Source organism: Rhincodon typus, chromosome 14, assembly GCF_021869965.1.
Source record: "Rhincodon typus isolate 14 chromosome 14, sRhiTyp1.1, whole genome shotgun sequence".
Classification (NCBI taxonomy): Eukaryota; Metazoa; Chordata; class Chondrichthyes; order Orectolobiformes; family Rhincodontidae; genus Rhincodon; species Rhincodon typus.
Genome location: NC_063345.1, coordinates 37,933,754 through 37,959,665, shown reverse-complemented (window position 1 = coordinate 37,959,665; position 25,912 = coordinate 37,933,754). Strand labels below are relative to the sequence as shown.

The following is a 25,912-nucleotide window of genomic DNA, read 5'->3' as shown; positions in this document are numbered from 1 at the left end:
CGAGTGGGAAGCCATATTTAACAAACTTGTTCGAGGTTTTTGAAAATGTTGCTAACAACGTTGGTAAAGGAGAGCCGACGGATGTTGTATACTTAAATTTTCAGAAGGCTTTTGATAAATTTCCCCACTTAAGCCTCATTAGAAAAATGAAAGCACATGGCTTAGGAGGTAAAGTACTGGCATGGATGAATGGTTGGCTAAAAGACAGTAAACAGTGTAGGAATCATTCTTGCACAAGCAGATTATGACTATTACAGGACAATATATTCACTACCAGCAGTTTATTATATATCATTATTATTATACCTTGTTGTGAATGCCTTTCCTTTTATGTTTTTGACAATAATTCTGCTTTTGAAGCATACTTGATTTGGACTTGGTGACTAGGGCCATTGTGCCATGGTGATAGTGTCCCTACTTCTGAGCCAGGTGGCCTGGGTTTAAATTCTATCTGCTTCAGTCATGTATAATAACCTCTCTGAACAGGATGATTAGAGAATACAAAGAATTCATGACCAAATGTAATATTTCCAAATTTGTGGATAATACAAACTAAGTGAGAATGTGTTGTGAAAATGATGTAAAGTGGCTTCAGAATAGAATGTGGCAAAATGTATGGTTATCCACTTTGGAGAAACAAATGTGCATATTATTTCTTAAATGGTAAGAGTTGGAAAGTGTAAATGTACAAAGGGACCTTAGTGTCCTTGTCAATAAAAGTAAGAGAAAGTCACCATAATGCCAGAGAACCATCAGGCTGCTCTCTCATTAGAGATGACTGGTGGTGAGTTTAACCCAAGGGTCACCACGGCTCAGGTAAGGGGCAAGGTTGAAAAGGAGTGTCCTTCATGGTAACCTCAGCCAGAATGGGAATTGAACCCGTGCTTTTGGAGTTGCCCTGCATTGCGGACCAGCCATCCAAGCTAAGCACCCCCACACCATTGTCGGTATGTCACAGAATGCAGGTGCAACAAGCTAATAGAATGTTATAGCATTTATTACAAATGCTATATGGAGCATGGTTAGACCCCATCTAGACTAATGTGTGCAGTTTTGGTCTCCTTATCTCAGTCAAGATAGTATTGCCACAGAGGGAGTGCAACAACAAAGGCTCATCAGACTTGTTGCCAGGATGGTGGAATTGTCCTCCAAAATGAAATTGGGCACACCATTTTGAAGAATAAGAGGTGAGCTCATTGAAACTTACAAAATACTTAAATGGATAGAGATGGAGATAGAAGAAGATGTTTCCCTTGATTGTGGAGTCCAGAACCAGGGGGCACCACTTGTGTTTGAGAATCGGAAGTTTTTTTTCAGTTATGAAAAAGAGGAATTCACTACCACTGAGTACTGTAGAAGTTCAGGATTTGAGTATGTCTAAGGTAGAGATTGATAAATTTCTGATTACCAATGGCATACTGGGTTATGGCGATGGGGTGGGTAAACACAGAAATAGTCTATTCAAACCTTCAAGCTTCTGTGCCATTCAAAATGATCATGGCCAATACTTAGTGACAGCCTCCACAGCATTCTGATTGTGGTAGAGAATTCCACAGGTTCACTATGCTTTGAGTGAAGAAATCTTTCCTTATCTCAGGCCTAAACGGTCCACCTATATCCTGAGACTCTGTCCTCTGGTTCTGGACTCCCCAGTCCCAGAAAACATTCTCCCTGCATAGTCTGTTCAGCTCTGTCAGGATAATATATAGTTCAATCAAAGCCTCTTTCATCCTGCTAATCTCTAGCAAATAAAGGTCCAGTTGAACTAATCTCCTCATAAGGCTGTGCTGCCATTCCCAACACCAGTCTTGTGAAACTCCACTGCACACCCTGTTTCCTTTACCCTCCTAATCTTTCTTAGGTTGGGAGACCAAACTGCATGCAGTACCACAGGTGTGGTCTCATTAAGGCCCTGACTAACTGCAGTAAGACATCCCTACTTCTGAACTCAAATCCTCTTGCACTGAAGGTTTATATACCATTTGTCCTCTCAATTGCTTGCTGCACTTTCCTGTCTGCTTGGATTGGCTGGTGTACGAGGAAACCCAGATCCTTTTGTACATCCACAATTCCCAATATCACCATTTAAATAATACCCTTCCTTTGTTTTTCACATCAAACTATATAACTTCATATTTAGCCATGTTGTATTGCATCTACCATGTGTTTGTCCACTCACTCAACCTGTCTAAACTACCTTGAATCCTCCATGCATCCTCCTCATAACTCAGTGTCCTGCCTAGTTTTTTAAAAGTGATCACTGTTTCAATGTTCCTGTTGACTTGAGCCATTATAGGATTTCTGCTGCAAAACTGATTTCTCAAACTATAATTTTCATAATGAGGTACCGGTCAGGTAAGCATTTTGATGACCAGCTCCAATTCCTTCTTGAATGGAAATATTTACTTACATGAGGAATTGAGCAATAAGTGCAATGATTCTTCTCGTAAGGGATTTAGCACTTAAGAAAATTATTTATTTGTGTAAAAGATTAGTTGAAGCAATTTCAATATATTGAATGTATTTTTACATCGAGAGGTGTTTTCAGTAGTGACATCATCAATAGACAAGTAATTTTATTTTCTGTCATAATGTTACCAGAGGTATGGCTGCACTGATTATTAAGTGTGTTTGCATGGAGTAGGACAGCAAAAGGAGCGTATGCACTGCACTGTATTGCACAGGGGCTATAATTGGCCTTGGGCATTACTGGAAACATAGGTATGATGGTGGGGATCGGGGTCCTTGGACATGGCTAGATGGACATAGTGTGGCATGAGATTATCAGGTGCCATGAGAGATGTATAAGCATAGAATGGCACACAGATTTTCACGGTCCATGGTAGATTCATATGTGGTCATAGGTATTGGCATCCATGGGGCATGGGGTGATGGGCACAGATTGGCATGGGAGTATCAGATGCCATGGGGACTATAGCACAGCATATATGCTGATCCAGAACACATGGGGCCATGGGCGAGCATACAGGGGTGTAGGTTAGCACAAACCTTGTAAAGGGTACAAGGTATTAGGTGGTATGGAGAAAGTGAGGGGAAGACAACAGAAAGGGTATTTTGTGTTTTTAATCTTCATTTTGAACACCTGCTAGAGTCCCTGTACAGCCTTTCTATCTAAACCACCTCAAGAAGCTTTTCCAAGGTTGCCCAGCCTGACTTTCAATCCAAACCAAAAATGGAAAGTGCAATTGGCTGTTTTTAAAGGTTCATAGAGCTGGGATTTTTCCCACGGTTGTGCACTTACCTGGAATGAAATCCAGGATCTCAGTCCTTTTCTCCTAGTGGCTTTAGGTTTTTGCATTAAGCTTACTGTCATCTAATCACCCATTTCTAAGTTACTCTCTTTGATTTTTTTTCAACCTTTTATACATCATCTATATGATGGATCTTGGGTGTATCAATTACATGTATTAGAAAAATTCACTATGAAGTACATAGTTCTAAAACAAAATTGTTCAGTTGTCCTGTATAGTCTAGTATTTGAATATGCTCGTTGCTGAACATATAAGTTTTTAGCATTGATTCCATAGATGATTTACTTGTACAAATGTCTGAATTTTAAGATGGTGCATTTCGTATATACCTAAGATACTTACTGGAGTTGTGAGATATTATATTCAACATAGGCAAGTGTGCACATTTGATTATCGACAAGATATTCAGTCAGGCCCAAATGAAATTGACATACCAACTTAAAGTACTTCTATTTCCTATCTATTTGTATCTGAATTCCCTACATGGCTCAATTTAGAACAAAACCCAAGAAGAGTCTGAGGAAGGGAATTCTCGTTCTGAGGAAGGATCACCAGACCTGAAACATTAACTCTGATTCTCTTCACAGATGCTGCCAGACCTGCTGAGTTTTTCCAGCAATTTCTGTTTTTGTTTCCAAGAAGAGTCAGTTTGTCCAATCCCAGATGTTTTTCTTTATCCATTGGAGGTCTCCATTTTAAAAAATAGTAGAGTTAGCACAATCTCTCAACGCGTAAGAAATTTGCTCATATTCCTTTTCTCAAACGAACTAGCATTCTTGTCAGTAGAGTTGAATCAATTTGTTAGGAGCTATGGTTTTCAATTCTTTATAGGTATCTCATGTTCTTGTAGTTAAGTTTGTATTAATAAAACAGAATCTTGATACCCTCTCTACATTCATTCCTCACTCTCCTATTCACTTACTCTAGATTTTTTCTTGTCCCACTACTTTACATTTTCTATTTGTTTTGTCTTTTCTTGCTATCAAAGCTGTTTTCCTTTACCTTTGTAGAACCTAGTATTTGATCAGTTGCGTGGTGAAGCTGCAGAGTTGAGAATGGACAAGATGAGAGCTGCACAGGTGTCTCTCTCACTTCTCAGACAGACCTTTTAAAAGGAGTCCTCAAAAATAGCTGACTCATGCTAACGTTTTGCCATGCCAGTTTCAGCGCTCTCACGTAATAGTTATGCAATACTACGGAAATTTTTGCTAGGTTATGAATCAAAAGCTGTTAGGCAGTCTTCAGTATTCATTCCACATATAAGTCCAGGTATTGAGGGTGAACATGTCTTTCAGATGTGTACAGCAGAGCAAAGTGTCATTCAGTTATCACTTGACACCTACACTTATTTTTACAGTTGTCACTGAAGAGTAATAGACCATTCAGTCCCTATTAGTTGATGGCTAATCTGTTTTTTTTCTGACACCATTTACCTGCTATTCCCAATATATTCATTTCATGTATCCAAATCACTACCAATTCATGTCTTCAAAATTATATATGACTCAGCATTACGCAGCCTTTTACAGAGGGAAAAAAAATTCCTCAATCCTCTATTAAGTAGCCACCACCTTATCAAGGGCAACCAGGGGTGGGTAATAAATGCTAGCCCAGTCAGTAAATCCCATATCCCATGAATTATCCACCTGCATAAACAGTTTTTTTTAAAAATCTCCCTTCAAGGCCAACATACCTTTAATGAAACTAGGGTTAGAAAAAAATGCAGTATTCCAGGTGAGGTCTGACAAAGGCTTTATACAGCCAAAGGATTACTTCCTCACTTTTATATTCCAATTCTTTTAAGACAAAAGGCCAGCATTCCATTCTCCTTTTTTTAATGGCAAAGAAACCGAGGTTATTTGTTGCTCTGAGAGCCCAGGCTTGACAAGTCCAAAGACAGACCTGTGAGTCTGACTTTGGTTGTGGGTAAATTGTTGGAGGTGATTTTAAAAGATAGAATTATGGACATTTTAAAGAGGCAAAAATTGATCAGGAATAGTCAGCGTGGTTTTGTGCAAGGAAAATTGTGTCTCTCAAACTTGATTGAGTTTTTTGAGGAAGTTACCAAAAAGATTGAAGGGAGAGCAGTAGAAGTTGTTTATTTGGACTTTAGTAAACCCTTTGACAAGGTTCCACATGATAGACCAAATATTAAAGTTAGGTCACATGGGATTCAGAGTGAGCTTGCCAAATGGATACATAATAGGCTTAACAGCAGTAGAGAGCGCAGTGGAGGAGGGTTGTTTTTTGGACTGGAGGCCTGTTACCAAAAGTATTCCACAGGGATTGGTTCTGGGTCCTTTTTTGTTCGTCACTTAAATGATTTGAATGCAAAAACAGAAGCCACCATTAGTAAGTTTGCAGAAGATGCCAACATTGATGGCATAGTGGACAGTGAAGAAGGTTTTCTAAGATTACAAAGGGATCTTGATTAAATGGAAAACTGGCCAATGGAGTTCAATGTGGATAAATGCAAGGTATTGTATTTTGGTACAATAAACAGGATTGGGATTTATACAATTAATAGGAGGGCCTTGGCTAGTGTTCTAGAACAGAGGGACCCACGGGAGGTAGATAATTCTTTGAGGTTTGCATCACATATAGACAGGGTGGTTTAAAAAGGCATTCAGCACACTTGCCTTCATTGCTCAGTCCTTTTGAGTATAGGAGTTGGGAAGTCATACTGAGATTGTACAGGATGTTGGTGAGGCCTCTTCTAGAGTACTGTGTCCAGTTCTGGTCACCCAGTTATAGGAAGGATATTATTAAGCTAGAGAGGGTTCAGAAGAGATTTGCCAGGTATGGAAGGTTTGGGTTATAAAGAAAGGCTGGAACCTTTTCCACAGGAGCAGAGGAGGTTGAAAGGTGACCTTATAGAAGTTTATAAAATCATGAAGGGTATTGATAGGGTTAATGGTAAGTGTCTTCTCCCTAGGATGGGGGACTTCAAGACTAGGTGAGAGAAGAGAGATTTGAAAAAAAACATGAGGTGCAATTTTTTTTATTTTTACACTGAAGGTGGTTCACGTGTGGAATAAATGTCCTGAGGAAATGCTGATATGGCTCAGCTACAAGACATTTGGATACGTACATGAATAGGAAAGGTTTAGAGGGATATTGGCCAGGAGCAGGCAGGTGGGACTAGTTCAGTTTGGGATTATGTTAAACAAGGACTGGTTGGACCAAAGAGTCTGTTTCCGTGCTGTATGACTCTATATTAGTCCAAACATCACCCCGCAGAGGTCAGCTAAACTTGTCCAAACCAGGCTTAAAACTGGAAATAACTCTACAATTTTTTGAATGAAGATCAGTAAAAAAAAACAGTAAAAAGCCAGACGTTAATTACATCTACCAAGGCCAACTACATGATATGTTTCTACAATCCATTAACCTACCATATATGCCAAGGTTTGTCTTTGATGTTATTAAGCCCCAACATCTGGGACACTGCAACTGACGGCAAAGCACCACTCAGGTCCATTTTATTTGCGAAAAAAAGAATAGGGATTTGTCTCTGCAAGATATCTGCAAATGTAAACATGATATTTGTTTAGTGTCTGAGCAAAAGGAGTTTAAGTCTGAGCCCAAAATCAGAGCCACAGTATCCAGTTTCTCAAATACCATATCAGCACAGTATTTCTTTTAAAATGATCTGCTGTTTTCACCTGACAACACTCACACGGAAAAGAGTGTGGTAGTATGAGAGCATAGTAACCTGTTAGTCATTTGCTCAATTAGCTATTCATCATGTTCAAATCTAGACAATAAGAAATTTAAAGCTGTTCAACAATTGAGAACATCACCATTCAAATTGTTTATTTTCCACCTGATGTCAACATGTGTACTTCCTCACGGGGAATATAAAATAAGACAGGGGTACAGATTGCAGACCATTTAGCTCTAAGGTGAAGTGGAGCAAGAGGTCCAACAGAAAGGGCATGATAAAGGAAAACACAGCAGATCTTCTACAATGGGTTGCAGTGTAGCTAAATTGACTATTTGACTAAAATCAAGTACCCTTCTATCAGTCAGAGTACACAAAACATATCTGAAGATTTTTGCCAGAGGAGAAAGAGTAGTACATTCAAAATGATATTAAAAGGCACCAACATAATCTGACATGGAAATCTGCACCTTTATGCAAACTCAAATCTGTCCTAAATGAGTGCGTTGCATTGCTGAAACCAGACTGCAGATGTTGATCCTACATTACCTGGATGAATGAGAAGTGCATCCAATTCTTGTTTAGCCACAACAATTCTTAGTTTGTCTGCACAGTCAATGACAAAAATAATGGCATCAGCACCCCTGCAATGAATCAAATGTCAAAAAAATTTAGGTAAAAGAATTTTACTAATTTTCAGAAAGAATTAAATCCTTCATTTAGGCCAGATACCTACATGTCCCTAATGTTGGCAGCAATATATTGGCATAGCTGGAGAATTGGTTGACAGACAGGAAACAGGGTAGGAATAAATGGCTTATTTTCTGAGTGGCAGGTAGTAACTAATGGAGTACCACAAGGATCAGTACTTGGACCTCAGCTATTCACGACAAATATGATATGACTTGGATGGGGGAACCAACTGCAATATTTCCAAGATTGCTAACAACACAAAACTGGGTGGGACTGTGAATTGTTAGAAAGATGCAAGAGGGCTTCAAGGTGGTTTAGACAAGTTGTGAGTGGGCAAACACCTGACAGAGGCATTACAATGTGACTAAATGTAAAATTATACACCAGTGTGAAAAACAAAGTAAAAATATTATTTAAATAGTGATATAATGGGAAGTGTGGGTGTACAAAGGTATCTGGGTGTCCTTGTACACTAGCCAACGAAAGCAGACAGGAAGGTGTAGCAAGCAATTAAGATGGTAAATGGTATATTGGTATTCATTGCAAAAGGATTTGAGTTCAAAAGTAGGGATGTCTTACTGTAATTAGATAGGGCCTTGGTGAGACCACACCTGCGTATCGCATGTAGTTTTGGCCACCTTACCTCAAATAATATACTTTACATTGAGGGCTTGCAGCGAGTTTCACTTGGCTGTTACTGGGGATGGCAGGACTGTCTTATGAGAAGAGATTAGTTCAATTGGGCCTTTATTCACCAGAGTTTAGAATTCTAACAGCATTGAATATACTAGATGCAGGGAGAATGTTCTGTCTGGTTGGGGAGTCTACAATCAGGGGACACAGTCTCAGGATACAGGATAGACCGTTTAGGACTGAAATGGGAAAAAAATGTCTTCACTCAAAGAGCAGTGAAGTTATGGAATTCTCCACCACAGAAGGCTGTGAAGGCCAAGTCACTGAATATAGTCAATAAAGAGATAGTTAAATTTTTAAATGTTAAAAAAGGCATCAAGGGGCATGGGAAGAAAATGAGAAAATGGAATCTTTTTTATTCACTCATAGGACATGGGTGTTGCTGGCTGGCCAGCATTTATTGCTGCACTACACACTCTAGCTTTCCTTGAAAAGGTGATGGTGAGTTGACTTCTTGAACCATTGCAGTCCACATGCTGTAGGTTGACCCACAATGCCCCTTGGGAGGGGATTCCAGGATTTTGACACAGCAACAGTGAAGGAATGGGGATTCAGACAGAGGATCAGCCATGGTTATATTGAATGGTGGACAGGCTCAAAGGCCTGGATGGCCTTCTCCTACTTTTTTTTTATTTCTATATTTTTCTATATCAGTAGCTTTGTGAATCAAATAAAATTTGTGGAGCTGCCTACTAAGGAGTTTTCATTCTTCACATCTGCACTATTCCAATGAAACTAATTGTAAGCTTGAATAATGGTATCTCAATTCCCCATGGACTTTTATAGCCCCTATGCCAGCATATAATCCTTTGCCCATCTCCTCTTGGCCCTTTATAGTCTTATGCTTATTTACGGCTAACTCATGTACCCCATCAGCCACATTTTGCTTTTGAACTCATCATGCTAATTCACCAATTATGTACCATGAGCAGGATCCATGCAAAAATGAAATAATTTATGTTGTATAAAACAATGTTCTGAGTGTCTATTACAGATTTCACTACACTGAAAAAATTCTCATTCATGAAAACTCCCCCATTTACTAGACCAATAATCCTTCAATTACATAGAACAGATATTTCATTCAAATGTACAATCACTAATAAGTATTTGAAGTCATTGTTCCATTTCAGAGCATATATTATAATTTGTTACTGTCAATCAAACGAACATGGTAGGCTTCCCATTGCTATAGTGGATCATAAAATAACAGCACATGGTAAAAGGTATAAAATATCAGCATAAATGAAGGATTGGTTAGCTAACAAGAAGCAGAGAGTACGGGTAAATGGATAATTTTGGCAAGCTGTAACTAGTGGAGTGCCAGAGAGATCAATTCTAGATCTTCCAACTATTTACAATAATCTCAATGACTAAGATGATGGGGCTACATGTATGGCAGCTAAATTTGTTGATGACACCAAGCAAGATAAGAAGGTGTGCGGCATGATGGCTAACTGGTTAGCTCTGCTGCCTCACAGCTCCAGGGACCTGGGTTTGATTCCAGTCTTGGGTGACTGTCTGTGTGGAGTTTGCACATTCTAGCTAAGTGTGCATGGGTCTCCTCTGGGCACTCCGGTTTCCTCCCACAGTTCAAAAATTTGAACGTTAGGTGGATTGGTCATGCTAAATTGCCCATAGTGTCTAGGGATGTGCAGGCTGGGTGGGTTAGCCATGGGGAATGCAGGGCTACAGCGTAGCAGAGTAGATCTGGGTGGGATGCTCTTTGGATTGTTAATGTGGATTTGATGGGCCAAATGGCCTGCTTCTACACTGTAGGGATTCTAAGGTGAGTTGTCAAGAGGAGGTAGAGAGTCTGATATTAACAGGTAAGTAAGTTGCAGTAATTTGGCAGATCCTAGTGGTTAAATATGAACCTGACCATTTTAGCAGGAAGAATTGTATTCTATTTAAATGGAAAAAGACTTGGTGGTACAGAAATATCTAGTACATGAATCGCACAAAGTTAGGATATGGGTACAGAAAGTGATTTGGAAGGCAAATAGGATATTGTCATTTATTGAAAGGGGAATGGAATTTTAAAAAAGTTAAATACTGCAGTAAATTTATTGCAGCTGTATATGCTGAAGCCACATCTGGAGTACTGTGTATAGATTTAGTGTCCTTATTTTAAAAAGGATATAATTGCATCAGAAGCAGTTCAAAGAAGGTTCACTCAACTCATGGGAACAAGGGCTTATTTTATTTTATTTTATTTTATTTTATTTTATGACAGATTTCTGCAGGAAGATGCCCTGTGTCCGTTTTTCATGCATAAACCCAGATTGTGAGCATTAATAGGCCATTCAATTATGGGACTGTGCAATAGAATCTAATTCTGTTCTAGATGCATTCCAACAGGTTCAGCCTATATCCTTTGGAGTTCAGCAAAGTGAGGCATGATATTATCAAAACATATAAGATGCTGAAAGAGACTAGTTAGGGTGGGTACCGGTGGGAATTTTCCGCTTGCAATAGAGACTGAAACTAGGGAACATGATTTAAGAGTTTGAGATCTCCCATTTCAGGGATGGTGAGACTGTTTTTTTCTCTCGGGTCATCACAGCCTACAATTCTCTTCTCTGGTGGCTGGGTCTATAAATTTATTCAAGGCTGAGTTAGATAGATTTTTGACTTTGGATGAAGGCATGAAGGTATACTTGCCACATTTGCTGATGACACAAAAATAGGTAGGAAAGTGAGTTGTGAAGATTACATAGGAGACTACAAAAAGAAAGCTGAAATGAGTGGGCAAAGATCTGGAAAATGAAATATAATGTGGAAAAATGTGAAATTGTCTATTTTGGAGAAAGAATTAAAAATATGCATATTTATCTAAATGGTGAGTGATTGCATAATTCTTGAGATACAGAGAGATCTGGGTGCCCTACTGAATGAATCACAAAACGCTACAGTGCAAGTACAGCAATTTCACTCACAACCCATATAAATATTGTATATTCCTGTTGAATGCCTAAGCCATTACTAGCTTAGAGATCACTGTTTAAGTCTTTCCACCATCAAATATGATCTTGCGAGCTAAATACAGGCTGTGCTACCTTGTAAGTGTGATACACCCAGGCTTGTTTGAGTTACATTTACATCAGAATTGTGTTTAGCAGTTTCTCAACTAGATGCCCCCATTATCCAGTTTAAAATTTCATCCCTAACACAGTTATATTCTAAAACATGTATATTATGAACTAGATATTTGCAACAATATTTAGAAACTAAATAGCACATAACTGAATGTTTGAGATAGGAATCTGAGTTTTTAACCAGATTTTTGAATTGCCTTGCCAATGACTTGTGAACTTCCTTTCCATCAGATTTCTGCAGGAAGATGTCCTGTGTCCGTTTTTCATGCATAAACCTGGATTGTGAGCATTAATAGGCCATTCAATTATGGGACTGTGCAATAGAATCTAATTCTGTTCTAGATGCATTCCAACAAGAATTTGTGGGTAGTGATAAGAAACGTGAATCTTAGCTGATTACACTTGCCCCTCCCCCAACAGTCATTCTTTTAGGCTCGGAGAAATAACCCAATTTATAGTGATTGTAATGAGGTCAGCCAGAGTTCCCTGACTGGGACTGATAAACTAGTCCAATCAGGGAGTCCTGGCTCACAGATATAAACAGGAGTGTCAGAGGTTCTGCTCCCTCTCGGAGCCAGCTCAGAGCTAGCTGTGTCAGTGTCATGTCCAATGCTTGTTTAAATAAGGGGTGACTTGGTGGCGAGGTACCGACCTTCATGGAATTATTTCAATAAAGATCACCTTATTTAAGGAAGAATGTAAAAATATTGGAAGCATTTCAGAGACTGTTACCAAACTATTACCTGGAGTGGGCTTTTGAGGAAATTTTGGGCATGCTATGTTTATATACTCTGGTGTTTATAGAGTAAGAGACAATTTGATTAAGCATGTAAGATTTTGAGGAGTCTTCATGTGACAGATGTGGATGTGGTGTTTCGTGTTATGGGAGAATATAGAATGAGGGGTCATTGCTTAAAAATAAGGGGTTGTCCATTTAAAAATAATACGAGGTTTTTGTTTCCCCAGAAAGTTGAGTGTCTTCGGAATTATCTTCCGAAAAGATAGTGGAAGCTGAACTTTTAAATATATTTTAGAGATGGATAGATTCTTCTAAAAGTGAAGTTCTGCAGGTGCTGGAAATCTGAAATAAAAACAGCAGATGCTGGAGAAACTCAAAAGGTCTGGCAGCATCTGTGGAGAAAGAAAGAGTTCATGATTTAGGTCCAAAGATGATTCTTTGAAAGATGATAGCAGTGTCTTAGAGGTATTTAGACAAATATGTGAGCAAGTAGGGAATACAGAGATACAGATTATGTGCAGACAGATGGGATTAGTTTAGAATGGCACCATGATCAGCACATAGATTGTGGGTACTGAAGGGCCTGTTCCTGTGCTATACTGTGATATGTCCTTTATTAAGACAGTTTCTTAGTGAGCAAAGGTGTAAAAGATTAACAGGGGCAGTGGTCCCATTACTTTTGTTTTTGTCTGGATAGATGTCCAAAGTGCTTGCACGGTAGCAACTTCTAGAACCACAATGCTGTAAACGGTGTCGGTACCTCAATCACTGTGCGTGAAACCTCAGAGCAGCTGAATGGAAAATGCTGATCAGTGATAGAGTGGAATATGGATTTAGGTTACAAGCTGATCAATCATTATTTTTATTGAATGGTGGAGCAGGTTCAAAACAACAAATGGCCTTCTATTATTCCTGTGTTCTTATGATTGTTTTTTTTATTCATTCACAGGATGAGGGTGTTGCTGGCCAGGCAGCATTTGTTACCCATCCCGAATTGCCCAGAGGGCAGTTGAGAGTCAACCACATTGCTGTGGGTCTGGAATCACATGTAGGCCAGACCAGGTAAGGATGGCAGTTTCCTTCCCTAAAGGGCATTAGTGAACCAAATGGGTTTTTCCAATAATTGACAGTGGATTCATGGTCATCATTAGATTCTCAATTCCAGATTGTTTTTTATTGAATTCAAATTCTACCATCTACTGTGGGATTTGAACCTGGGTTCCCAGAACATTACTTGGGTCTCTGGATTAACAGGTCCAGCAATAATTCCACTAGGCCATCGCCTCCCCCTAGTTGTGATTGTGAAATCATTCATACAGCATCCATCCTATATCAGCAGGTAGAGTGAAATAACAAGCAAGATTCACTTTTTAACTGTCCAAACCTTTTTTTCAAAGATTTAAAGGGCAGAATCAGGCTTCTTTGGCATTTGATTTTGACAGATGCTTGTGACATCTTTCACATGTTACATTTATGTTTGTTTTTGCAGGTCTGTTGACAGTTCCAATGAGCTTGCTTGTTAAATCCTCATTGTGGTTTATGTCTCTTTTATGCAAATTCATGCCTACTTTAAAAAACTTCAAAAGGCACCTTAACTCATTCAAAGGGTGTCTTAACTCCAACAATATTGTCTCAGGATCATGTACAAAAGGGATGCGTTACCTCTCCAAAGTGTCCCCTGTGTATACAAGGAAATGCATAAATTTCACAACTGTTCTTCTCAGGTCTGTTCAAACTTAAGGTATCAAATTCCCAGAACACCAAAATCCAATCTGGGTGGCAGCTGGCCATTTAAATCATCAGCTGGCACTGTAAAACCACACATGCACAAATTTGAATCCAAATTACCATACCCATGAAAATGGGAAGGCATGTATTCACTGACTGCAATTTCAGACTCTTCTACCATTTTCTTCACAATGGAGAGCCACACCATCGTGGCCAAAATCCAGTCCAATATATCTGTAACCTATCAAGTGAGGTGGTACATTTAAAAAGACAGGTAGCAATCTGTTCTGCATCATGTTTCCAATTCCACATTCTCTGACTTTATTATTGGGGCATCTTATCAAAGACTTTTTGAAAATCCAAATGAATTGTATCCGCTGCATTATAATTGTCTTCTCTCCCTATTAGATCTGCATAAAATGCAATAAAGCCAGTCAAGTAAGATTTTCTATATCAAAATCCATGCTGAGTATTCATTATGATGATTTTCATTCTGTTCTATGATGTGCTGACCCCCTTGTTAAATGTAGGACAATTCAGAATAGGCAATAAATGTGGACCGAGCCAGTGGCACCCATAATCTATGAGCAACCAAAAGAAAGTTTATATCCTCTGGTGTGAAAGAGGCTTATAAGGTTTTAAATAATCGAAGCAGACCTGAGGATTCACAGTGTTTTAGAGCAAAGTGATCAAAAAATTGACAAAAAAGGAAAACAGTAAATTAGCCAGAAAAATAGAAACTGATTGCGACTGCTTTTGCAAGTATAAATAGGAACAGGAGTAGGCCATTCAGTCCCTCAAGCCTGTTTCACCATTCAATGAGATCGTGGCTGATCTATGGCCTAACTCTATATATCTTTGTACCCTTAATATCTTTGCGTAACAAAAATTGATCTATCTCAGATTTAAAATTAACAACTGATCCAGCATCCAATGCAGTTTGTGGAAGATAGTTCTAAACATCTACCGCCCTTTGTATATGGAACAGCTTCCTTATACCCCTCCTGAATGGTCTGGCTATAATTCTCAGACTATGAGCCAACTAGAATCCCCAACTGGTAGAAATAGTTTATCTTTATCTACCCTGTTTTTTCCTGTTAATAATATCTTGAAGACTTCAATCAGATCGCCCTTAACCTTTTAAATTCTAGAGAATATAGGCCAATTTTTTATAATCTCTCCTCATAACTTAACTCCTAAAGTACAGGTATCATTCTTGTAAACTTACCATGTACTCCTTGCAAGGCCAACATATCTATCTTAAGATGTGATATCTAGATTGGATCATAGTACACCAAGCGGGGTCAAACCAGGGTTTTGTATAACTACAGCATAACTTCCACATCCTGTAGTTCAGTCCTCAAGATATAAATTCCATTAGCTTTCTTCATTATTTTCTGCAACTACAAAGATCTTGATCAGTTGAGTCAATGCGCTGAAGAGTGCCAGATGGAAATTGATTTGGATAAATATGAAGTATTGCATTTTGGCAACACAAACAAGGGCAGGACTTATTCAGTTAAAAGTAGGGCCTCCGGTAGTGTTGTAGAACAGGGACACCTAGGGGTTCAGTTACATCATTCTTTGAAGTTTGCATCACATGTAGATATTGTGGCTAAGAAGGCATTTAGCATGCTTGCCTTCGTTGCTCAGACCATTAAGTATAGGAGTTGCAATGTTATGTTGAAGTTCTACAAGATGTTGGTGAGGCCTCTTCGGAAATGCTGTATCCAGTTCTGGTCACCGTGTTATAGGAAGGATATTATTAAGCTGGAGACAGTTCAGAAGAGATTTACCAGAATGATGCCAGGAATGGAGGGTTTTGAGTTATAAGGAGTGGTTGGATAGGCTGGGATTTTTTCACTGGAGCATAGGGGATCCAGGGTGACCTAATAGAGGTTTATAAAATCATGAAGGATATCAATAAGGTAAATGGCAGATACCTTTTCTCTACTGTGGGGGTTTTTAAGACAAGGGGACTTTTTTTTAGGTGACATAAGAAAGATTTAGAAAAGACACGAGGGTTAATTCTTTTACACAGTGGTTTGAGTGTGGCATGAGCTTTGTGATCAAGTGGTGGAAGCGGGTACAGTTAGATAAGTACATGAATAGGAAATGTTTAGAGGGATATGAGCCAAGTGCAGGCAGGTTGGACTAGTTTAGTTTGGGATTATGTTCGGCATGGACTGGTTGAACCAAAAGGTCTGTTTCTGTGCTGTATGACTCTATGACTGTACCTGTTCGTGACATTTCAAGACATATGCATTTTAGCCCCCAAGTCTCTTTGGTCATTACCTGTATTTAACTTAATATCACCTAGAAAGTACTCTGATCCATGCTTTTTTTTGGTAAAAATAGATAACGTCTTAACTTGTGTACATTGAACTCCGTCTGCCGCTGTTTTGCCTGTTCAATTTGTCTATCAATATCCCTTTGTAATTTAATGCTATCATTTACACTGTCTACAAAACCACCTAACATTCTGTCATCATCAAATTTAGTTATATGACTTTCTATGCAATTATCCAAGTTGTTAATAGATAATGTGAATAATTGAGGACTTAACACGGTTTCTTGTGGGACACTACTGGTCATATTCTGCCAGTTTAAGTATCTATCCATTATCCCTACTTTCTGTTGCCTGTCACTCATCCAACTTCCCAGCCATGTCAGTAATTTGCCCTCAGTTCTGTGGGCTTCTATCTTAGTTAACAGTCTTTTATGTGGGATTTTATCAAATGCCTCTGGAATACATATAAACAACATACATAGACGTTCCCCTGCCCACTATCTTAGTCATCTCTTCAAAAAAATTCAATGAGGTTCTCCCTGATCAACTGAAAATTTTCAAAGTGTTCAGTAACGCCATCATTGATTATAGACTGCAACAACTTCCCCACCATAGATGTTAGGATGTTATAAAATGGCGAGTAGTAAAAGTAGATGGTAGTCCTTCCCAAACAGAATTCTTGAAGCAACCGACTGACCTGTGCAAGCAAGTGAACTGATATCAGAGGCTGCTGTTGACTTATTGAACTGGGACCCCCCCAAAAGAAACGTGTTTCCCTTGACTTAACTGAGGTTGATGTACATGCAGTGTATTTGCTGTCTTTCTGCTGGTACGTGGTTCAAATGTGAGATTGACATAGCGATACAACAATGTTGTCTATCCCCTTGTTTTCTGACTGCTGGTGACTATTACAAGCTCTCTGGCTTGTGTCTGTGCCAAATGCCAAGGGAAGGCAGAAGCACTCTAATCATTTAAGCTTTAATTGACAGGGAAAACTGTAAAGAGGCAAGGCAGACCAGCAAGCTGGAAGCATCCAGGCAGCTACAAAATTAGTAAGCACTAAGAAAGCAAATGAGATCCCCTGAGATGCAGCCTGGTCATATCCATAAGATTGGTACTTGTCCCTATATGCAAAGTGTCCTGGCAGCAGCATTGCAAGGGAAGGTGTTAATGTGCTCCCAGGTGCAACACAGAACAATCTTCTAAGTGGACTGGAGGTGTGTCTTGAGGGTGTGGTGAGGCTGATGCTTGTCTGATGCCAACCTCTGTGGATGGGGGTATGCATGTAGTCACTGCCCATGGAACATTGCCTGGTGTCAATGTTGGTGCCTGGTGTCTGAAATGGAGGACCAGAGGAACAAGCAGAAAGTTGGAGTCACCAAGTACCCACTCTGACTTTCATGTTCAGTTTCAGCTGCCTAGTTTCTGTCTGGCAGGTGGAAAAATGAGACTATGAATCTTAATGAAGTGCCATTAAGCAAGAATGAGTTGCTAATTAATGCATGCTAATACATACAAACAGGCCTCTCACCACACAGGAAGAGAATTTTATCTTGCTATTCAACATTTGGTTTAACTGTCCATTCTTTTTCAGTTCAGATACCACAAAGCCATTTAATTGACACCAAAATTACGAAAAGGGATTTTTCTCTTGATATTGAGAAGTTCTTCACTGGCCAACTTACCCAAATTTCCATATTTTTCAAATTTCTCACCAGTGCCCATGTCATTTAGTTCCTTTGATAAATATGGGAGTTAAAAGATATCGGGGTAGGCAGGAAAGTGGAGTTCAAGCTGCAATCAGATGAACCATGATGTTACTGAAGGGCTGAAAAGGCCCAAGGGCTAAATGGCTTACTTCTGCTCTGACTTTGTATATTCATATGCTGTTCTTCACAGAGCATTATGAAGCTTTGGAATTGTCTACCCTCGTGGATCCCTGTTGAGCATCATTTTTGAACATATTCAGAACTGAGATTATTAATCTATCGAAGAATCAAGGTCTATGGAAAGTGAACAAGAATGTGAAATTGATGAAGAAGATCAAGCCTGACTGTACTGAATGATGGAGCAGACTTGAGGGACAGAATAGTCTACTCTTGCTCCAACTTCTTATATTCTTATTCTATACAACTCAAGCAAGTAACTAGGTTAACTGAGCTCAAGAATGTATCCACAGCAGTCCTAATTTGTAACACTCCCCCATTCTCTCTGTTCATGCTATCATTCTGTTTCATTCTTCTTCCACAGAGCATTCATACCAAAATTTTCCCTATTTCTCCCACACCAAGCACCACTTCCAGCATATGCCTCTCTTTATTTCTGTTTATTTTTGTTTGCCATGATTGCAATCTACTTCTCCAGTCAGTATCCTGTTTTTATTGTAACTCGTTACTTCACACTCAAGAATATCTACGATGATATCTACAAATCAGAGCAAATGCATCGAATGAACAATTCACAGATAATGTGCAAACACACAATTTAACTCATGCATTTTACATAGCTTTTATTTTCTGTCATCTCACTTACTCATAGTATTTTTCCCACAGGTTTCGGTATCTTCCCTGGCCAGACATATCAAACACAGTGAAGGACAACCTGAAATTATACAAAGTAATAAAAAAAAAGCATGATTACTCTACATCAGTGAATGCCTGTTTTCTTCTTCTCCATCTAGCCATGTGTCAGGGTGAGCAGACAGCAAATGCTAGTACGGAGATAAAACAGAAGTTTGTGCTGTCTTTGGTTTAGTATATTGTTATTTTATCTTTTGGGCTTGAGCCTGAATTCTCTGGCTGCCACATAATTAAACTAACTAAAATAGATTTGGCAAGTCTTGATTGTGCAAGGCTTTGGCAAGACCATCAAAACTCAACACTTAAAAAGTCCAGAAAGGAAACACTTCATTCTCGAAGCTGCATGGACAACAAAAAGAAAAGTGGTCAGGAAAGTGGAAAAGAAAGAGAACAATTTACATATGTATTAATTACTATACCTAGATGTAGAGAATTTCTCCACACTAAATCCAGTTGTTGGAAATAGGTCCTTGGCCTGTGCCTGAAGAATAAAGGGGAAGGTTGAGATCAATTCCAAACAATTACTGTATGGAGACTTGACTTAACTGTCCATTCTTTTTCATTTCAGATACCACAAAGCCATTTAATTGACACCAAAGTTACATTATGATAGTCAACAATTCTCTGAAATGTAAACCAGATTTATTTCTCAATCAGTACAAATCCTCTCTGCCTGAAGTATGGATTTGCTTTTGGGAAAGGAGAAAAATCAGCTTTGGTTTTCATTTCTGATAATTTTCTCTTGATTCATCTGTATTCATCTTTTCTGAAAACCTGCAGTTTGAGATCCTCTGGTTTTGCCTTTCCACAGGAAACTAGAATCGATGTAAGATGACGATGGAATAGGACACTCCAGCCGGAACTTATCCACTCCAGTTGGCGGCCCAGAGTAGGGACGCCAATGACCAACAAACCAACGTGGGGATACCAGCGGCCTGGTGCAAACCAGCTGGAGGGCCCATGTGCTGGTCTGCTGAAAGACTGTAATGTTTGTCTTTTTACCTTGCTTCTTGTTTTTCTGACTTAGGGTTATACTGTGTACAGCGGTAATGTAACCTTTTTTTTAATTTCTCGATTCTATAACTAAGGACTGTACCTTAGGTACTCTGTGTAAAATGGCACCATGTGTTGGTGACATTTTTACACTAACTTATCTGTAACTGAAGAAGCGGTATCTTTGTACCTTTGGCACTGTAAGTGGTGACTTTTAAACTATTCACTGTGCTCATTTGAGTACATGCGACAATAAACCTAATTCAATTCAATGTACAGCGTTGGAAAAAATCTGGCAATGGTGTATAATAGGGAACAATTGAAATGGGTTGTTTTGGTAGGATGAATTAAAGAAAAGAACAATTACAAAATATTACAGTGCAGAGGAATCCAGGTGTTTATATGCTAAATTTTATTCCAAAGGGAATTGATAATGAAAGTCACAATGTTATGCTTCAATAATGAAAGGCATTGGTGAGACCACATCTTGAATACTGTGTACAATTTTAGTCTCCTTATTTATGGAAGAATGTAAAATATGTTGGATGCAGTTCAGAGTAGGTCTACCAGATTGATATCTGGAATAAGCAGGTTGTCTTCTGAAGAAAGATTGGACAGACTTGGCTTGTTTCCACTGAAGTTTATAAGAGTGAGACGGGACTTCACTAAAGTATATAAGAATCGTCTTGTTAAAGTGGTTGTGAAAATGATGTTTCCTCTTATGGGTAAGTCTAGGACTAGGGGGCAATGTTGTAAAATTAGGAGTCAACCTTTTAGGACAGCGATGATGAGATTTCTTTTCTCTCAAAAGGGTTATACAACTTTAGAACTCTGCCTCAGAAGGTGATGCAAATGGGGCTGTTGAATATTTTTAAGGCAGAGATGTATTTTTGTTAGGCAAGGAAATTAAAGGTAATTAGATATAGGTGGGAATGTGGAATGTGAGAGATCAGCCATAATCTTATTGAATAATGGAGCTGGCTTAATCCTGCTCCTAATTTGTATCTAAGGTTACAAATTAGCTTCAGACTATTGTGCGTTATCACTCTCTCTCTTCCGCCCCCTAACACATACACACGCACGCACATACACACTCAGACACACACACTTTCTCTCCCTCTGTCTCTCTCTCACACACATATACCTATTGAGTGAATTTGTATTTGCAGATACATTCTATTTTGTTCAAAAAACACACAATTTACAGACAGTCAGTCAATGTGGCATTTTATAAATTCCTACTCTAGAAATAAAACCATTCTGATGCCAAACCAAAACACAAACAGATTCTGAACAAAGCCTCACTTGTAACATGCATTGGCTGACCTGAAATGTCACCTCTTCTTTACACTGATAAAATCTTTAGTTCTCTCAGGACAGCGACTTGAAAGGAATTTGGGGATTTACATATACATATTAATCAATTAAATCTTTAATCAGTTAGAAGGTTTTAACAGCATCTTAGGTTTGTTTAATACATCCTCATCAGTGCTGTTACCCTTTGATCTTTTACTTATAAATTCCGTGTCTGATACTACATCTCTCACCAACACCTGAAGAAGGAGCAAAGCACTAATCATTTCCAAAGGATCCTAGTGATGTATTCTTAGACTCTCAGCATCTACATTAAGGATATAGGAAATTGCACCTGGAGTACATCATGCAGTCCCTGAAGCCTATTCCACCATTTAATACGATTATATCTGTTCATCAAACTTCTCTTTCCCTTCATTATCACTACTTGCCATTAAGAGTCCAAAAATCAATCAATTTCAACTTTGATCTTGGTCAATGGCTGACCATCCATAGCCCTCTAGGGTAGGAAATTCCCATTATTTATAGGTCTGAGTGAAAAAAAGGTTTCTCATTTCATTCCAAAATAATAAGCCCTTTATTCTGAGACTATGCTAGTTTCTGTAACTTTCTTCAATGCTGGAACACCCCCAACACATCATTCTTAAGACTTGTGCACCACCACCTTCATCCCACAACTGACCATCAGTTGTCCGGATCTCACACTTGCAGAAAACGGGATTAACCAAATTGACTTTCTTTGGTTGAAAAAGATAGCAGCCTCCTTAATTGGATTCTGAATGTCATGAGAAATAGGGGAAGAGATGAACCATTCTGTCTTTTCAGTTTGCTTCACCATCCAATCAGATTATGATTGATCTGTAGATCAACTCCATTTTTCTGCATCAAGGAGACCGTGCAAAACTAGAGACAATGGTAATGAAGGGGAAGAGTGCCGGTTGAAGTTATACCTATCACAAAGGAAAATTGTTGTGGTTGTTCGAGGTCAGTCATCGCAGCTCACAGGACACTCCTCTGCGGGAATTCCTCAGGATTGTGTCCTGTCCTGAGTTCAACTATCTTCAGCTACTTCATCAATGACCTTACTGCCATAAGAAGATCAGGAATGGAGATGTTCACTGAAAATTGTACAATGTTCATTTTAAACTCCCCAAATAATAGTCTATAACCCAAATCCAAGGTAGCACGGCGGCTCAATGGTTAGCACTGCTGCCTCACAGCGCCAGGGACCTGGGTTCAATTCCAGCCTTGGGTGACTGTCTGTGTGGAGTTTGCATGTTCTCCCCATGTCTGTGTGGTTTTCCTCCGGGTGCTCCGGTTTCTTCCTGCAGTCCAGGTTAGGTGGATTGGCTATGCCAAATTGCCCATGGTGTCTAGGGTGGGAAATGTAGAGATAGGGTATGGGGTGGGATGCTCTTTGGAGGGTTGGTGTGAACTCGATGGGCCAAGTGGCCTGCTTCCACACTGTAGGGAATCTATAAGAGTGTAGAGGTAAACCAAAAATTCATAAGCAACCTAAAGGAAAAGGCAAATAGAAAGAGACTTCCAAGAGAATAGAAAGCTGAAAAAAGCAGAATACTAGTGAACACAACAGACTCAAAGTGGAAACAAATACAAAGAGAAGTAAATGGCTGTAACAAGGCAGAAATAACTAAAAATCCAGATTTCCTGCCAGTATAAACCTCCTTATTATTCTGTATTTGTTCATATTTGTTGTAAAATCAACAAATGTAATTGATGGAGCCCTGCAGACTTGACTATTTTATTCCGCTTTGCTTTACACTTCCACAGGGAGAATCATGTTTACTTACAAGAACTGGGGAACTTTGTAACAAAGAAAGCACTGGCAGTATTATCTGCTTTGTCATCAGGAGTCAAGAAACAGCTGTTGTTTCTTATAGTTCTGCCACATTCAGGACTTAAATCAAAAATCCCCAATCAGGGTATCTTCTGAGCAGACTTTTCCCCAGAGATGAGCATGTCTTTCCATGTCTTGCATTCATCTAACTTGTCTGAGGTCTGTGAATGGGGCGTGAGACACAAAGAAAGATAGCTCACCTTGAAGCTGCTGATTGGCCTTGTCTCTCAAAGGTTGGACCTGATAATGTCAGTAACTCCATACAATAGACCCTCACCACCCGTAAGACTTCACTCATATGATTGTATTTCTCTCACACTACAGAGTTGCTAGCTTCTGTGGGAATTTGACAACCCTTTATCTGAGGAGACAGCTGGGGAAACTTAGCAGCTCCCTAAAGGGTTCCTTCCCAACAATGCAAAAGGTTCTGAAAACTGGATTATCACTGGAAAGGAAGGAAATTATACAATGGCTTGAACATCACAGAAAGAAGCATGTGAAGAACTGTGACACCAAAAGGGTGTGGGGACAGATAATGGAGTTGCCACAGCTTTTGCTTTCGTTACTGCTGTGCAGCTGGTTTGAGGAGAGGGAATGTTGACACTTGTTACTATTGCAGCACCAGACACGTTCTGAGGCTGGCTTGTTTTAAAGAAATGCGCAAAGGCGGAATACACGCATGGTCAGGTTCTTCTTCTAAAGTGAAGCTGTGCAGTCTGTCAGACATTAAACTGAAGAATTTTGGAATTGTCAGATAAAGAGGATTGCGGAAATTTTATTGTAACGTACATAATAACAGATTGCATCAAAGTCATTTGAATGCTAGTTATGCAAAAAATGTTGTAATTATACACGCTGCAGGATAAAGTATCCACTTTTAATGGGCAGGTACTGTACAGGATTTATTCATAATAATGAGTAGATTCGTGGGAGTTGTCTTCCGTACTCACACTGGTAGGTTTCAGGCAGTTGATGATTGTACTCTTCCCGCTATTGTCCAGCCCCAAACAAAGGATATTCACGTCCCTGCGCTTCAGCCTTAGGCAAAAAGCCAATTTATCCAAAAACCCCATAGCTGGATTGGGCAGCAGTAACTCGGGTCTCCTCTGGTTACCAAGTCCCGCCGTTCTGACCTGTGTGCGTCCACAGTGACGCAATTGCAAAACTCAACCTCACTGTAGATGCATTTGGGAGCAAGGCACCAACTTTGTTGCTACCTGCGGTGGGACATTTACCTTAAAAAAAAGGGAGCACCACACGCCAATGCTCTCGTTTGCTTCTAAACATTTCATACTGTACCTATAAAGGAAGAACATGTAATGGCAACTAATAATCAGCGCTTTCAAGCTTGTGCTAATTCAAAACCATCGTCTCAGCAGTAGAACAGTCTTGATGAACGACCACAAATCCAGATCGTAATTGGCTTGGTTCATATCCACATTCTCAGACTGTAACCGACCAGTTTGTCTTCTAATATAACCACTGGGTCACCCCATTATCACAAGTGAAGAAGGCAAAGTTTCAAAATAATGGGTCTCCAGTTGGAGATGAAGAGGTGGAGATTTTTTTTACTTGGAATGATTGTTAGTTTATGATTCCCTTTTTCAGAGTTAATTGGAAACAGCGTCATTGAATATTTTTTAAGGCTGAATTCGTTAGATTTGGGTATGGAAGGTTTGAGTTATAAAGAAAGGCTGGATTAGCTGGGAATTTTTTCATTGGAGCATAGGAGTTTTTCCCCAGGATAAGGGATTTCAAGACAAGAGGACATGTTTTTAAGGTGACAGGAGAGAGATTCACATAGCGGGTAGTCTGAGTGTGGTAAAATCTACCTGTGGAAGTGGTGAATGCAGTCATAGTTACAACGTACATGAATAGGAACGAATAGGATGGATATGGGCCAAGAGCAGGCAAGTAAAACTAGTTTAGTTTTGGATTATGTTCTGCATGGACTGGTTGGATGGAAGGGTCTGTTTGTGTTCTGTATGAATCTATGACCAATTATGTGTTTTGTTAAATGATATTTTCCAGGATGCTGGTAAACTTCCGTTCTTCTTTGAATCTTGTCATGGGATTTTTTTTTACCTGCATCCTGGTGAGAGAATGATGGGGCCTTGGTTTATTTGTCTGTCTGAAAGATGACATCCTAACAGTGAAACACTCCATCTGTAATACACTCAAAGTGCCAGGCTGATTTCTAATAGAAATGAATGCTACCACTGAACCATGTGTCATTGAGCACATGGGTGAAATGTTCCACTCCTGGACAGCAGTGGAGAAAGTTGCAGGAAGGGAAGATAATTAGAGGAGTTGGCATTGTGGAGACACTGAAATTAAGTTCTGGGTGAGAAAGCTCAAGCACAGCTCTCCTGGCCTGCCACCAGTTGAGGTCCTTAATGGACAATTAACAATCAATTAGGGCCCCATTCAGCCAAGGCTGCAATTACTTGAACTGCAGGTAGGGCAAAGAAAAATTAACCTACCCAGCTGGTAAACAATATCAGCAGGCTGTCAGTTTGGTGCAGTGAGTCCATCATCTGCACTAATTCATTCAGAGCCAAGGGACTTGACCTAAAGAAAGGGGTGGCTGCTGAGGGCCTGCCCTCACTTCCAAAACTCCTGCACGCTCCCCCCCACCCCCCATGACTCCAAGTTTAGAACCTTCACTGCCATCAGAGGGGTGACAGCAGGGAGAGGAGGGTGCAGCGATGTTGCTGTCCCCACAACAGCCAATACATCCACTGTGGCACTGCCTCTGCCTCTGATTGGCCAACAGTTTCATGTAAATAGGACTTCCTGCTCTAAGATTATAATTCCAGCAGAAAGTCTGCTGATAACCAATCAGCTACCTGATTGTCAGAAACTATAATGAGCTTTCTTACCTCTGGAGGTTGAAAGTTTCCCTCCCAGACACTCTCGCACTTGGGGACTAAATTCGAAAATGGAAAAATTATAGCTTGATCTCAATGTCAATATTTGCGTTTAAAGTTT

The 25,912-nt window shown here is 39.5% G+C and overlaps 1 protein-coding gene and 1 long non-coding RNA gene across 2 annotated transcripts in view; one reads left to right on the top strand and one right to left on the bottom strand.

Moving 5' to 3' along the window:
• LOC125484843 overlaps positions 1-18,821 on the top strand; it is a 40,675-nt gene extending 21,854 nt beyond the window's left edge. Inside the window, exons 3-4 of the long non-coding RNA XR_007263666.1 lie at positions 13,109-13,221; positions 18,077-18,821. This is a non-coding gene — a long non-coding RNA (uncharacterized LOC125484843). The remainder of the gene's footprint in view (positions 1-13,108; positions 13,222-18,076) is intronic.
• Positions 1-23,994, bottom strand: part of LOC109917200 (ADP-ribosylation factor-like protein 6) — a 34,294-nt gene extending 10,300 nt beyond the window's left edge. The window contains exons 1-5 of the mRNA XM_020516990.2: positions 23,872-23,994; positions 19,176-19,237; positions 18,710-18,778; positions 7,486-7,580; positions 6,668-6,797 (exon numbers count right to left, since the gene is read on the bottom strand). Coding sequence (XP_020372579.2) covers positions 6,668-6,797; positions 7,486-7,580; positions 18,710-18,778; positions 19,176-19,237; positions 23,872-23,994 — 479 coding nt within the window. The remainder of the gene's footprint in view (positions 1-6,667; positions 6,798-7,485; positions 7,581-18,709; positions 18,779-19,175; positions 19,238-23,871) is intronic.
• Between the last annotated feature and the right edge of the window lie 1,918 nt (positions 23,995-25,912).